The sequence below is a fragment of the Chlamydotis macqueenii genome, chromosome 3, assembly GCF_036417535.1.
Source record: "Chlamydotis macqueenii isolate bChlMac1 chromosome 3, bChlMac1.mat, whole genome shotgun sequence".
NCBI classification, from domain to species: Eukaryota; Metazoa; Chordata; class Aves; order Otidiformes; family Otididae; genus Chlamydotis; species Chlamydotis macqueenii.
Genome location: NC_141558.1, coordinates 45,943,101 through 45,956,910, shown reverse-complemented (window position 1 = coordinate 45,956,910; position 13,810 = coordinate 45,943,101). Strand labels below are relative to the sequence as shown.

The window sequence follows — 13,810 nt, the reverse complement described above, 5'->3', positions numbered from 1 at the left end:
AGCAATGGCATGTAATCATCCATACACCTTACCTGCTAGCACATTCCTGTTCACAGTTTTGGACTATGCTACATTCAGATAATGCCCAGTTGTGGTTCAGGGAGACAGGAAGTGCTGCTAAGCACTGTGCATGAGATAACTGGAATGATGGAGCATTTAGTCATATGAAACACAGGCCACACCATGTCACTTGTCCTCTGGGCTAGAAAGCAAGTCCTGGACCTTAGCCCTTGAAAAGTATGTTCATTGTCTTTGGGACCCACTGTGCTACTAGCAAAATTAGTGAGAGCTTTTGCTTTGACTTCTACAGGAACATGATAGGATAATCATCTATTGTTTTATTCAATTTTACATTTGATTATGAAGTGTTTCATCCTTTCTGATTATTCCATATACAGTTCTCAACTGTACCAATAATTGTACAATTGTACTTACTCATTTTTCACTTAACTTTCTTCAGTTACCGCTAATGGAACACACAGGCTTTCTTTAGGAAATACTACAGTTAAAGGAATTCAAATGCATGACTCATTTTAAGTTTGCAAGTAACTTCAACAGAACTACAAGGGTGTACTTGGGTACTTCAAGGTTTACGTGAGCACAGGGACTCTGCTGAATTGCAGCTCCATATCTTGGTGGTGAATAAATACTTGAAGCTTTTTTTTTTTTCATGTCTGTGATCTAGAAAACTTTCTCTCACCTTCAAACAAAAAAAAAAAATGAAGCCTGGATATGAACTATTTCTAAAACAATCAGCTGGATACTGACAATATACCAGTACTTCTTTCACTGATAGCACTGACAGTCTTGAACTCCCATCCTCACATGCTCACTACTCATGTGCCTCCTTCGTAGTGCTATCAATGAGCTGGAATTCACCCTTCCACATTTCCAATTTGATAAAAATGTGCCAAGATATCGAGTATATCAGGTCTTGCCTCAGCTCAGGATTTCTTCCAGGCTATATTTCCAACAAATTGTGGTTCTAGAAGTAGTACTTCAACAATGTAGGAACTAGATCCAAACTGCTTCTGGACAAATGCAGTAACACATTATTTTCTACAGAAATAGACTATGGATAGTCCCTTCTCTCTCTTTTTTTTTTTTCTTGGGAAGGACAAATAAACTAAATTTTTCATTACCAAAGACCACCAGCTTGACTTCATTCTGTATTTAATCCTGTCATTTGACTCAAATGTAATGCCTCTAGTACCACATGGTCTACCTGAATCTAGTCTTTTATCTTCCCTTTGACCAGATTGCCAAAACAAATATTTGTGACTTAAAGAACATCTGAAAGATTCAGCTGCCATTTTCAGATTTCTCAACATAATCAAGATATTTTTAGGCATCTGGTATATGTGATAGAGGATCTATGGACAACTTGTGTGTTTCTGTAAAGGCAGTTAGTGCATGCTCCTGTCCCATGTATCTGCATAGATTTCCATCGAGTTTCTATACTTGCAAACACATCCCTTTCCACACAAATTCATCTGAATTGTAACTATTAAGATCTTACTTTTTATTTATTCCTCGTATCCACTTGTAAGAGATTTTAATGTCATTACCATAGGCTAACCTGTGCAGTTATTCCACCAGTATTCCAGTTAATCTCATCCAGACTTCAGGCAAAAAAAAGCCTCAAGGCCAAAATCAATATCTGTCTTTCAAAGTCCTCCTCAAAAATCACTTGCTTTATAATGTAGACAGTAAACTGAAATGTGGTCCAGCCTAGGCAGCTGATGAACTATGACTGCTGAACCCGAATACTTAAGAAACTTACTCATTTTTCACTTAAATTTCTTCATGCCTCATAGAAATTTTCATGCTATTTAACTATTTAAACTACTTAACTAGTCCTTCTAAACTGTGAATTATTTAAAGTAAGCATTTGGTATTCGTTATGTAACAAGACATGACCTTGTGATGCTCTCTTAAAGCTATCCTGTGTTACAGGAAAGCCCAGTTAATCTCTCCATACCACCTAGAAATCTCCACTGCCTTCACCTGTGGAGTCATTTACATTTGTGGACAGAGGTGCAGCATCACCATCTTCCTTGGTTTTGATACTTGCTTTCGTACAGGCACAAATGACTGTACAGTATGAAAGTCAGGATGATGAGGAAGGTGTTACGAACAATCCCCATCGACATTCAGCTGGAGGCAGAATTGGGCTTCTAGCAGAAGCAGAACAGAAAGATACAAGGAGCCTCTGGTATCCATCTACCTCGTAACTTTACCTAATTACAGTTACATTTGAAGCAAGGTGAAAATTCCTTTCATTCCAGTAAATGAAGGGCACGCTGACCAGGATTTTGACATGATTAACTACTCTCTCTCCTCTAACACGTTCATTTAATAGAAGGGGAGAGCAAGAGAGAGAATGTAAGAGAGAAGTGTGTGGAGAATAACTATGACTAATTAAAAGCCTTTTTCAGGTATTTTTGCAATTTGGCATTAACTTTGCCATGCTCTGTGAGCACAGCAAAGCAGTGCAATGTACAAAATTCTGCTAACTGCTTCCATTTTTCTTCTGGACAGGGCTCATTGGTTACATTGTGTCAGCCACAAAACCAGAGAATTTTCTAAGCAGTGGAATTCTGTCACAGGAACTTCTCTGAAACTGTATCACACTTAAATAAAGCTTTCTAATTCTCACTGCAAAATATCTACCAAGGAAATTGCTCTAGAATGTGAAATAATTGCTGTAGTACCTGTTAGTTGAAAATTATATCACAGGTAATGGTGCTCTGGTACAGAAACGCTGTATGTCTACTTCTACAAAACAAGTAAGCTAATAGCAAATAGGCATCCTATTCTGTGTAAAGCTAAAGCTCTCTCTCATGGGAAAGGACGAGAACTTCTTTAAAGATCTGAGAGAATGGAAAGAAACTGTACAACCTCCTTCTGCTATCTACCTCCTCACTATCTGCTCCTTGAAAAGTTTTCCATGCAGCATTCCTGCTCCACATAGTTGAGGAAGGAAACTGAAATGGAAAGAGGCAGTAGCTCTGGGTGGTTTGCCATCTTTAGTCTGGCGAAATTATGTGAATTATCCCATCAAGCTGAAGTAACATTGCCTTTGTGGTTCTCACAGCAAGAGGCTGTAAAGTCTTTAGGCAAGTGCCAACTAGCAAACACAGATGTCACACATCTAATGGCCACACAAAACAAAACAAAACAGTATAATGAGAGCAAAGTGCCAGAAAAAAAAAAAGGCTATTTAATAAAAATTACTTATGTTTAAACTCCTCTATAATGTGCTATAAGATTGATTAATAGTTAATATTTTGATATTTTAAAGGCTTGTTATTTTCTAATGAAATCAATTGTATCCCTTAGCTGATGTGGGGATTTTAACTACGATGCTGAAAATTTTCAATATTGTATAATTATTTCCCTTTAAGAATGATACCTTTGCTGCTAAAGACAGAACTTTTGATAATATTATAATAAAAACAAAAAGGTGCTTGCTTTTATTCTTGAGTCTGAAAATGCTTGTTTAGCTTTACATTAAAGCAATTTTGCCATCATTACAATTGACACAGGGTGATTTCCATAGATAAAACAGAAATACTACTGATTTAGTCCCAGCATTAAAAACAATTACCATACTTATTTTTTAAGACTGATTTCTGGTCAAGTCCTGTTGGTGTTTAAATTAATCCTACTCTCTAATAAGTTAGAGACTGAAGGTTTACATAAGCCAGGTAAACTTCTGTCTAAGAGCTGAATCAGAAAGATAAGCACAAGATAAATAATTCTTATACTTCTGCCTACAGAAACTGGTAGGGAACAATCTTACCTTTCTCCAGATATTGAAAAACACTTAAAGTCAATTAAGATTCCCTATTTTTTCCTTATTTCTTTTAAAGATGTGCTCCTGTTTTGAAGTATAATATTTAACCACTATCCAAGTCTAATATTTGTTTCCTCCAAGAAATAAATGCTTTGTCTTTTGAAAAGGTAAGGTTTTGGTAAGTTTATTTTGGTTTGGCATTTTTTTCTTTTTCTGTTTTGCTTCTCCTCCACTTTATCTCTATTTACATATTTTCAGAATACAATGGGTAATGATGATTGAGAGTCAGAGGAATTTAGGAAATCTGGTTTTACCTAAACTTGCAGAAACTAAATTATTACCAGTTCTGAAGTAAGAAACTGATACTTAATTTAAAAAAAAAAAAACAACCAACCAACCAAACAACAACACACAAAAAAACCAACAAAAAAACCCCACTTATATTCTAATAGACATTTTATACCACATCAAATAACCGGACATTTGACTATTCAGTTAAAAATATCTAAAAGTAGCCTAAGCTTATATCTGTATTACTAACATTACACAACAATACAGGGTCTTTTTTAGAAAAAAAAAGAGTTAAATCCATCAAATCCTTTCATTACCTAGGTTTTCCTACACTTCAAGTAATCCTGAAACCAAATAATGCAAAGGTGAACTCTTAAATACTATTCTATAGAAACTACTCTTCCTCTGAACATCTGTACCTAGAATTTTCTACAAGGTTAATAAGCATTATATCATATTGGCTTTGTTTCCAATGGTTTATGTCTTCCTCTTCATTTAGATGATATAAATAAATTCACTGCGTACGGGTCCACAAATTTAGCAAACAAATAATGCTCATTTTCATATGTTTGGCTTATTTAGCATAAAAATTGCCTTCTAATCTTTACATTTTTGCTCAATATTATTATATATTTCTGGGCCCTCCAGAAGAAGAGTAAACAGAAATCATGACTGCTAATGTTCCATTTTCCATCCTGTCACTATAACACCTACATAATTCTTGAGCAAACTTTCACTGTTAAGTCAAGCTGCTCCAAGCAGGATGCATGTGTGAAATAACTTCAATAAATAAAATGTCTCCTACATCAGCTTTTCTGTTTTGATTTTTGGGAAAAGTTCAAACAGCTCAGCTGCTAATTGAATTCATTTTCTGATGTATTAGGCAATCTGTAAATTTAGTTACTGATGCTAAAGGAAAAGGAGTCAACTAGTTAACATGCACACTTTCAAATTACAATTTGTACCCAATTATTAACAAAATCTTCTGACAGCACTGTAGTACCTTCTTGGATTCTTATTGACTCTATTCTCATTCAACTAGATTCTTTTCTTTTGTTCTTTAGGTTGGAGGACTACATGGTTTTGCATATCTCATGAGAAAACTGCTGCTGTGCATTACAGTAAGAGTTACAAGTTCCTCCCCCTACTAACACTATGCATGCCAGACTAAAACACATGCAAAAAAAAACCAAAATAAAACAAATAAGCCTCCTTCTCCCTACATCCAAAAATATAAACATAAGAGACAATGGTCTTTCTCAAAAGCATAATTTTAGCTTGAAACCACTCAGATTCATCTGTAGAGGAATTTTTAGGCACATTTAACGTTACTCTATTCTATGATTTGCTAAATAAATGTACGAAGCGCCAAGTCTAGACTTACATCTTCTTTTCTTGTCACATGTTGGGCACTGTGGGATTATTTGCTAATGGATGGTAACACAATACATAGAGACTAACAAATCACTGCCTGTGGTAGATATGAAATATTATTTTGTGTGATGTTATAGAACTCTTGACAAAACAGTCTTCAGATATTAACTCACACAAAGAAGCTGCTTACCCAAGGCATCTGAAGACACAAAGTGACGCAGATGAGATCTACCTTGCTTGTAGTTAAACCCAATTAGATAAAGATAAATGCAATTTTCTTATGAGAAATTACATTGTTTTGACTGCTGAGATACTTTCAAAAGCAAATTCCATAGTATATATGTTTATAATATTTTAATGTGCTTATATATTGTGCAAAATAATAATAGAAAATTGTATATGTAAACTCAAATATGAATATATGAGCTAAGATTACATATGTGTGAAAATAAATGGCAATACACATGGCATAACACCTTCCAGCATCTCCCAGATTGTTCTAGAGATGAAAGGAATGCAAATGCAATAATTAAACTGTCACAGCTGGTTTGAAATAATGATTTAGATAAACAGTAAATGACATTCAGGTAGATGCCTAGCAATGAACCATGTAAAACAGAATGAATCAAACAGAACAATTCTAGTCAGTAAAAGTTGAAAAGGGAAGAAGGCCAGTGAGTAAACTTATTATTTCAGAAGCTATTCACCAATGATATGTTTTGAGATTTTACTAGTAAAGATGTTTAATCCAGATGAATCTCCTCTAAGAGCTTTAGCAAACAGCCTTCAGATGCTAAGATACAAGGTACTGCTAAGATTCAAAAGGATACATAAGATCCTGACATATATAGGCAGTGAAATAGTCAGTGTAATATGTAAATAAGAAACTGAAAACAAGGGAAATCATGGTATAAAAAATAGCTCAACATGAGTTTTGATACAACTATCCGTAAAATACCCCTCAGACTCTATAAATGGTTGTCTTACAATGTTCCATCAAAATGGAGAGGAAATATATTTTTATAAATATGTAGCACCTACATGTAACAACACTTAAAAAGTAAAATCAGGAAGAGTACAGAGAGAATAAGCTGTCCACCTAATTGGAAATAACAATCTATCTATAGCTACCTATAATTTAATTCCTGTCTTTGGACACAGGTGCTTAAGTAAATGAAAACAAAGAGATTGACTTGCTGGTAGTAAGAGACATGAAATTCTTTAAGGATGTAGAGAGTTATGATTCAGTTCAGACATTCAAAATACCTGGATTCTTGGATAATTAGTGATGAAGTTAAGAACCTTGTGATGGTTTTCAGAACAATGAGAAAAAAAGATAACAGAAAGGATGGAAAGAGAGTTTTCAGGCCATCTTCAGTTTTACAGAGTATAAGGATACTACTATCCTCTTCACTAACAAAAAAAAAAAAAAACAAACCAACAAACAAACAAAAAAACCAAGAAGTCATTTTCTGATTAGGCTAATCTACAAAGTAAATAATTAACATAAAACATACTGATGAAGCAAGTGTTACAAACAGGTGCATCTTACAAGGTATTTTCCTTATGGCATAAGTCACTAAACCTACTGCATTGTTTTCTCAGAAGGTCCCACACACATCTTAACTCCACAGAAGACAAAGTTTGGCTAGATCTCCACATACTAGATCTCCTCAATTTCTTGACAGATGAATCCAGAATTAACCAGGTGTGCTGAAGTGAGCATCTTTTTATTCTTCAAAGAGCATATGGAGATTTAGCCCATGAGAGGGTACTGTATCTTCTGTTGGACTGCTAAGGCAGGTGAGTTATGAGATTTTTAGCTATCCTCAGTTCAGTTGTTTTGCTGGCAGTAGTTTCCTCTTACGTTTGATATATGGTAAATAGGATCTGGGATGCCAGACTGATCTACCACAAATATAGCAAAGCTTTACAGTACTAGTGTTTTCCACATAAAATCTAAAGAGGTTATTTATGTTAAAAAAAAAGTAAAAGATAAGAATTTTTCTCTTATAGTAATCTCTAACAGTATTCTAATAGAGTCTATTATGTTGATGCTGTGCTTGTATGTGGACTTTAAAACCTCTTGATACTCTTGTCTCTCCTTGAACAGCTGAAATAGATTGAGAGCATTCAGAAGTGATTCAAGAGAATCCTGAGGGATTAGGATGAGGAGTCCATACTGAGTTGTTTATTTATATATTAGAGATTCTATAAACTGACACTGAACCCAGATAAATCTCTTGTGGAGGAGGTCAGAGATCAAACCATCTTTCTGAGTGTCAAAATGCAAAGTGAGAGATTGCTCCTTAACTCATTGCTATACATATCTTTCTTTTAGCCATATATCTTCATCCACAACACGTAGACTTTATAGCATGGATTGCAATCTGCATCTTAACTTCTCAGCATAATTACACAACTTAGATGCAACTTGATTTAACAGAAATAAAAATCTCTCACTATGAAATAATTGTTACGGAACTGTTTTGGAAAGTGTGTGGCTTTTGGCATGCTTTTATCTGTTTCTATTTACAAAGTATTTTATAGTCAAGTGACAATATGCCCACTTGCATTAGAACTGAGGCAAAATTATGTTAAAACTGTAATATAGTAAGAGAAGCAGATTTCAGGGTTGCCATCTGGATTGCCCTATTGGATGATGAATCCATTCCTGAAAACACCTCACAACATATGTTGTAGTTCTCTAGGGAGGCCTTAGGATATAAAATTCTCATAGGATGAATGTTTGTTAAGAATAAAGGACAAATATGCTAATTTCCTATGTGAATAAGTAATATGGTAACCAGAGCTCCATAGTAAATGGAAAAGTAGTTCCCACTCCTTCTGACATTAATTCCTTTCAATCAAGACAGTTTTCAACAAGTAGTTTGAAAATCAATCAGACAAGCTCAAGGACAGAAATCAGCTGATCAAGAAATATGAAATAAAAATTAAGACTGATGAGATGGAAAAGGATATGCATGCACTCCAGAGAGAAATAATGCTCAGGCGTCTGTTCAAGTCTGAAGCAGTAGGCTATTCCTAAGCTGCTTCACAGAGAAAAGACTAAGATAAATGTGTGGAGACATTTTTAAAACTCTTGTCTTCTTTTATTATGTTTTATTTCAGCTAGTAAGAGAAAAATATAATTCGGTGATGAGGCAATGTTCATTGTACTTTTATCACTACTTTCAAGGAAATGGAAAAATAGTTTATACCAAATGCTTTGACAGCTGAAACCAGCACACGGACTTGAATTATGAGAAGTAGGATAGCATAATTCTGCTGAATGGAGGAAAAAACTGAAGACCTAAGATATAGAATGTGGTACAAGTGAAGGTGAATCTGGCCATCTAAAATGATAATCCATGATTCAATATTAGCAATTAGGGCAATGAGCACAGTTAATATATATTTACATAATATTCACTGATACTCCAGACAGCTCAGTATAAGAATCGTAAGAGCTCATTAGTGGACTGTTTTATTCAGGGTAGTTTTTCTGCTTCTCAGCTGATCCATGAAGGTGAAGCATCATGATAAGGCAGGTGTATCTCTTCCAGTAATGAAGATAAGTCACTTAAGAGTAAACTGCTTTATGATAGACAGGTATGTTCCCAGCAAACAGACCTTACTACACAGAGAAATACTTCAATGTGTAGGGAATAACTTGAAATCCAGTAAAATAGGTGGGAAATGATTGGATAAAAATATTTAAGCAGTTTAGCCTCCAATATGTGTGTTCAGAAAAGATTCATGAAGACATGGATATTTGAAGTCATATATAAAAGACTCCAAAAAATATAACAGATACATGAGGAAAGCCAGCTAAAGATTAATTTTGAAAGTCATTAATTGGAAGAGCTATGTAAATCAGACATATTCAGCATTTTTTAAAGTATGGAACTGATTTTCTTCACAGTGCCCATGCAGAATGGGAAGTATCCTCTGGTTACCAACACATCAGATTTTGCAGAGACCAAAAACAAGAAACAACTGTTTCATATACACAGATTAATGGAAAAGAAGGGACAATATGTGTCTATGAAGCTGGTATACACTGTAAGAAATAAGCATGTTTCTTAGAAATTAAACAATAGTTTGCACCAACAGACAGAAATAAAAATAGATTCTACTAATCTAGATTTTTAATTACATAGATCAGAAAATGTTGTGTACTTGACAGAACTCCAAAAAGGAGTTGGCGCACTTTACTCCAGTCTTAGTTTTCCTTCTAATCACATGTAAACTGTGAATTTAACTGGGATTCTAAATCAAAGAAACAAGTAAAGGCAGAAGCAAAAAGGGAAGATATTGGATTTGGAATCCAACATGACATCAGATGACACAAGACACTGCTAGCAGTGACACAAAGACACTGCTAGCTAGCATTGGAAGCAGATCTATTGCTGTTACCACAAGAGAAAAAATGCTATATGACTTTCTCAATTCACACAAAAGTAATAGTAATAGTCATCAGACTGGGTTTATCTATCAGTCATCAGCCTGTACAACAAAGAAAGGTATTTTCAGAGACTAACTATCATAACTACTTAGGTTCAACAATCACAACAACCAAGATTAAGAGATTTTCATATATATGGAGAAATCACAGCCTACTATAATTCTCCACAAAGAATGACAATTAAAGAAAATATTGGATACAACAGATACATGTTCACCCTATCCACAATGTAAAATATGTAATGCCCACATAAAAGAGATGACTCATCATTTTCGGGAGGAATACAAGAGGAAAATGACATAGAAAAACCCTCCAGCTAACAAATAAATTTCTCTCCTAGCTTTTTGTCTTGTTGAGTTGCAAAGATTCCAACTCTTTATATCTGATTCTCAAATTTGAAGGAAAATCCAACACTTGTTCAAATAAAGGAAAAGAACAATAAAGATTTAAATTACCTATTTTTTCTCTGTTTATGCCTAGTATGTTACTCTATTAATTTCCTTTCTGCAATTCTCTCTCAAAAATTCTTGAACCTTTTACTAATTTCTTCATCTTTCCCTAAATAGGGCCATACAACTAATTAATGGGTGAAATCCAAGTACCACAACAGAACTGTACTTTCCATTTTCAATGTACCAAGCTCTTACATTCCAACACTGTTTGGAAGACACCATAAAACAATAAAATCACAAAACATTTACATGAAAATGGGAGGTTTAAATCTAAAACTAAATATTCTACACTGAATAATCTGATGAGCTGTAATTACAAAACACCATATCATAAAAGACACACTAAGCACTGCTCCAAACATAGATACACGTTATTATGAAACACATAGTAATTATTATGAAACACTAGTAGCTAAACATTCATTATGGAAGGATTGTTATGAAATATAAATCTTCCTAATAAGACACTCTAGGTGAAACCTATTAATTTAGTGGCATACAGTCCAACAGTTTCAAAACACCAAGACTGAAAAATAAATCTTCAGCTGTGTGACACCTAATTTATAATCTGTACTGAAAATACATAGTCAGCAGTATACTGCAAAGTCCTCTCCACTATGACACTTCAGTTCGCAGTGCCTCCCTTTACATGACAGATACATTTTGTGAATTATATTCATAAAAGGCTCTTACTTTCAAATGATTCTTTTCTCCCTTTATTATTCAGAAGGAGATTATATTTTTAACTTAGACCTGTTTCCCTATATGAACTATAGTGTCAGAAAATGCTATCACATGCTATTAAGTCATTCTGCATTACAAATTAAATCTGTAGATTGTCTTAGATAATCCTAGATCTTTTATTTCTAAATGTATTACTAATCATTGATTGTACAAGTTAAGACGTATTGAAAATCTTTAGATCTGAAGGCTGATATAAACTTAAGTGTAAAAACAGTATTTTATACAACTCTGCAAAAAAACCAAACTTCTCTGCTCAGTATAAAACATATTTCATATTGCTTTACAATGAAAATAATAAGGAATTTATGGTACTGGTCACAAAAATAGACAAGTGAAAAAAAGTTTAGCAATACTAGCCTGCTATGTGTCACTTCTGTTTAAAAATAAACATTCTTTCCAGTTCTACTGGTGAGATCAAGCGACCGAATAGCTTAATATTAAAAAGACTTCAGGAAAACTATCTTTCCTACAAAATATGAGAAGACACATTTTCAAAACATAAGTAACAACTCAGTCGTACAACTCCTACTAAAATTACTGGGAGCTGCCTGTCAAAAGCACTGTGTATCATGGTGAAAATGTCCTTCAGTGGTAACAATAGGGTTAAAACTTTTGTACACACACATAAATGTTTTACATGAGGTGTTTCACAAGATAACATTTGTGATTTATGCTCAACTGTGCTTTCAGAAGTAGCTATATCACAGAAACACCTCAGAAATAAGTTTACTCTTTGGTTATATAGTCCACTAAAATCTACTGTTCTTTCAAGAAACTTTCAACATAAGTCTGGCTCTTTAGAGTACGCTTTTAAAGAAGGCACAGAGTGAAGTTATTCATTACAGAATGTTTCAGTGTTATCTATATTACTTGGGTACTTCATGTACTTTATGCACAGGTGATCTTCCTAAGTTACTTTTAAACTCGTTTCTAAAAATATTACCACTCCCCTTAGTAGAGGGACAACACAACTTCTCCAAAACGAAGTGGATAGTATCAAATAAAGACGGAGAACTCTGATACAAACTACAGCACAACAGGAAAAGAAAAATATGACGATTCTACTGTGTACCACAGAATGAAATAATAAAAATCTTGGGCCTGAAGTGAGATTGCAATATCAAGTCAAACATATTCTTCTAAAAAAAAAATCATTGCTAAAGGAAAAAAAAAAAGTCTTGTTAAAGAGATAAAAGTCAATATAGTTTCTATGTATTTGATTCAAAAAATACTTAAAAGTGACTATTAGGAGGAACCTGCAAGAGATTACATTTACACCCCTGAGAATTGCTGATTTACTGTTCCGAATTTTTTTTTTTGCTGTCACAGTAGAAGTCAAAGTTACAACATGTAAGACTATATTTCTGTGAGCAGCTGGAGTCAGTTCTAATTACTTAACAAGGAAAGGTAAATATAATGGGAATTTTTGACAAAAGATGTTTTCCTGCTTGATGTTGAAGAAAACAGATTAAAAAGTGATCTTTATATATCAAATTTATTTATAGTTTAACAATTGTTGTATTGAGTTCTTTAACTCTGAAAGCTAAACTAAACATGCTTCCAAACACATTCCAATCTGGGACTTTAAATTATGTGAAGTATTTCAGGGATTCTACCTAGCTCACAATGAAAAACTAAATATTGTTACCCTACTTCTAAAATACTAATCTACATAAAGTAATTTGTTTTATAACAGGTAGAGGCTCAATTTTGACATCTAGCAGCTAAGTACTCAATTTGAGATTAAGCACCACAGCATCAAATGAAATCAGGCTAACAAAATAAAATATATCAACCTCTGTCTTTCTAAACACAGTACAACTGGGAAAAGACATTTTGTAAACTTTCCAGTGTCTCTAAATTTGTAAATAAAAGGAGAAAGCTAGCTAGCATACTCAAGACTTAGTGACATAACAAATTGAATGTTTAGTATGGTGGTGGAGAAAATTAATAGTGAGAACCCTCATCATTAATTACTCTTCTGTACATCATGGAGTTAAAATATAAGAGTAAAAAAAATTTTGTGACTTTTGACAATTATTAGTAAGAAAAAGATTATAACAATTGCCAAAAAAATCACAAAAGTTGACATGTTACCTGGCTATGACAAAGAGCACACAACTGACACCCAAGTAAGCCAGCAGAATATACATCCAGATATCAGGGGAGAGAGGATTCAGGAAGGAGAAGACGCCCGGGTTTGTACCATTGGGCTTGCGGTACAAAATACTTATTCCAAGAGTCATAAAGGGCTTGGAAAAGTCGATGACCTTCTCTCGAACATAGGTAATTGCCAATGGTGCAACTGCAAGATCAGCTTTCTGTTAATAGAAATAGAAAAAGAGAAACAGGCCATAAGTCAGAAGAAAAAGGTTGAAGCAGACAACCACATTAGGCAAAACATAAACTTTACATGGAAAAGGTTTGTTCTTGTACTAGGTAAGCTGAAATTTAACACTCTCTTCTCCCTGTAAGTAAGGAAACATTTATTCTTCCTGTTTGTTAAATTGACATAGCAGCATTTAAAGAAAATTAAAAGCACCATTACAGGGATAGAAACAAAGAAAAATATCGCAGAAAGCATGAACATCCTCTATCACATCTTTTAAAACTTTTAAGAACATACATATCAATCTATCTCTTCTCTTTGTCACTCCTTCACTGTACTATTTAGAAGCTAAT

The 13,810-nt window shown here is 34.0% G+C and overlaps 1 protein-coding gene across 1 annotated transcript in view; it reads right to left on the bottom strand.

Annotated features, from left to right (window-relative positions):
• GRIK2 (glutamate ionotropic receptor kainate type subunit 2) overlaps positions 1–13,810 on the bottom strand; it is a 386,634-nt gene that overhangs the window by 131,723 nt on the left and 241,101 nt on the right. Inside the window, exon 11 of the mRNA XM_086745932.1 lies at positions 13,226–13,449. Coding sequence (XP_086602058.1) covers positions 13,226–13,449 — 224 coding nt within the window. The remainder of the gene's footprint in view (positions 1–13,225; positions 13,450–13,810) is intronic.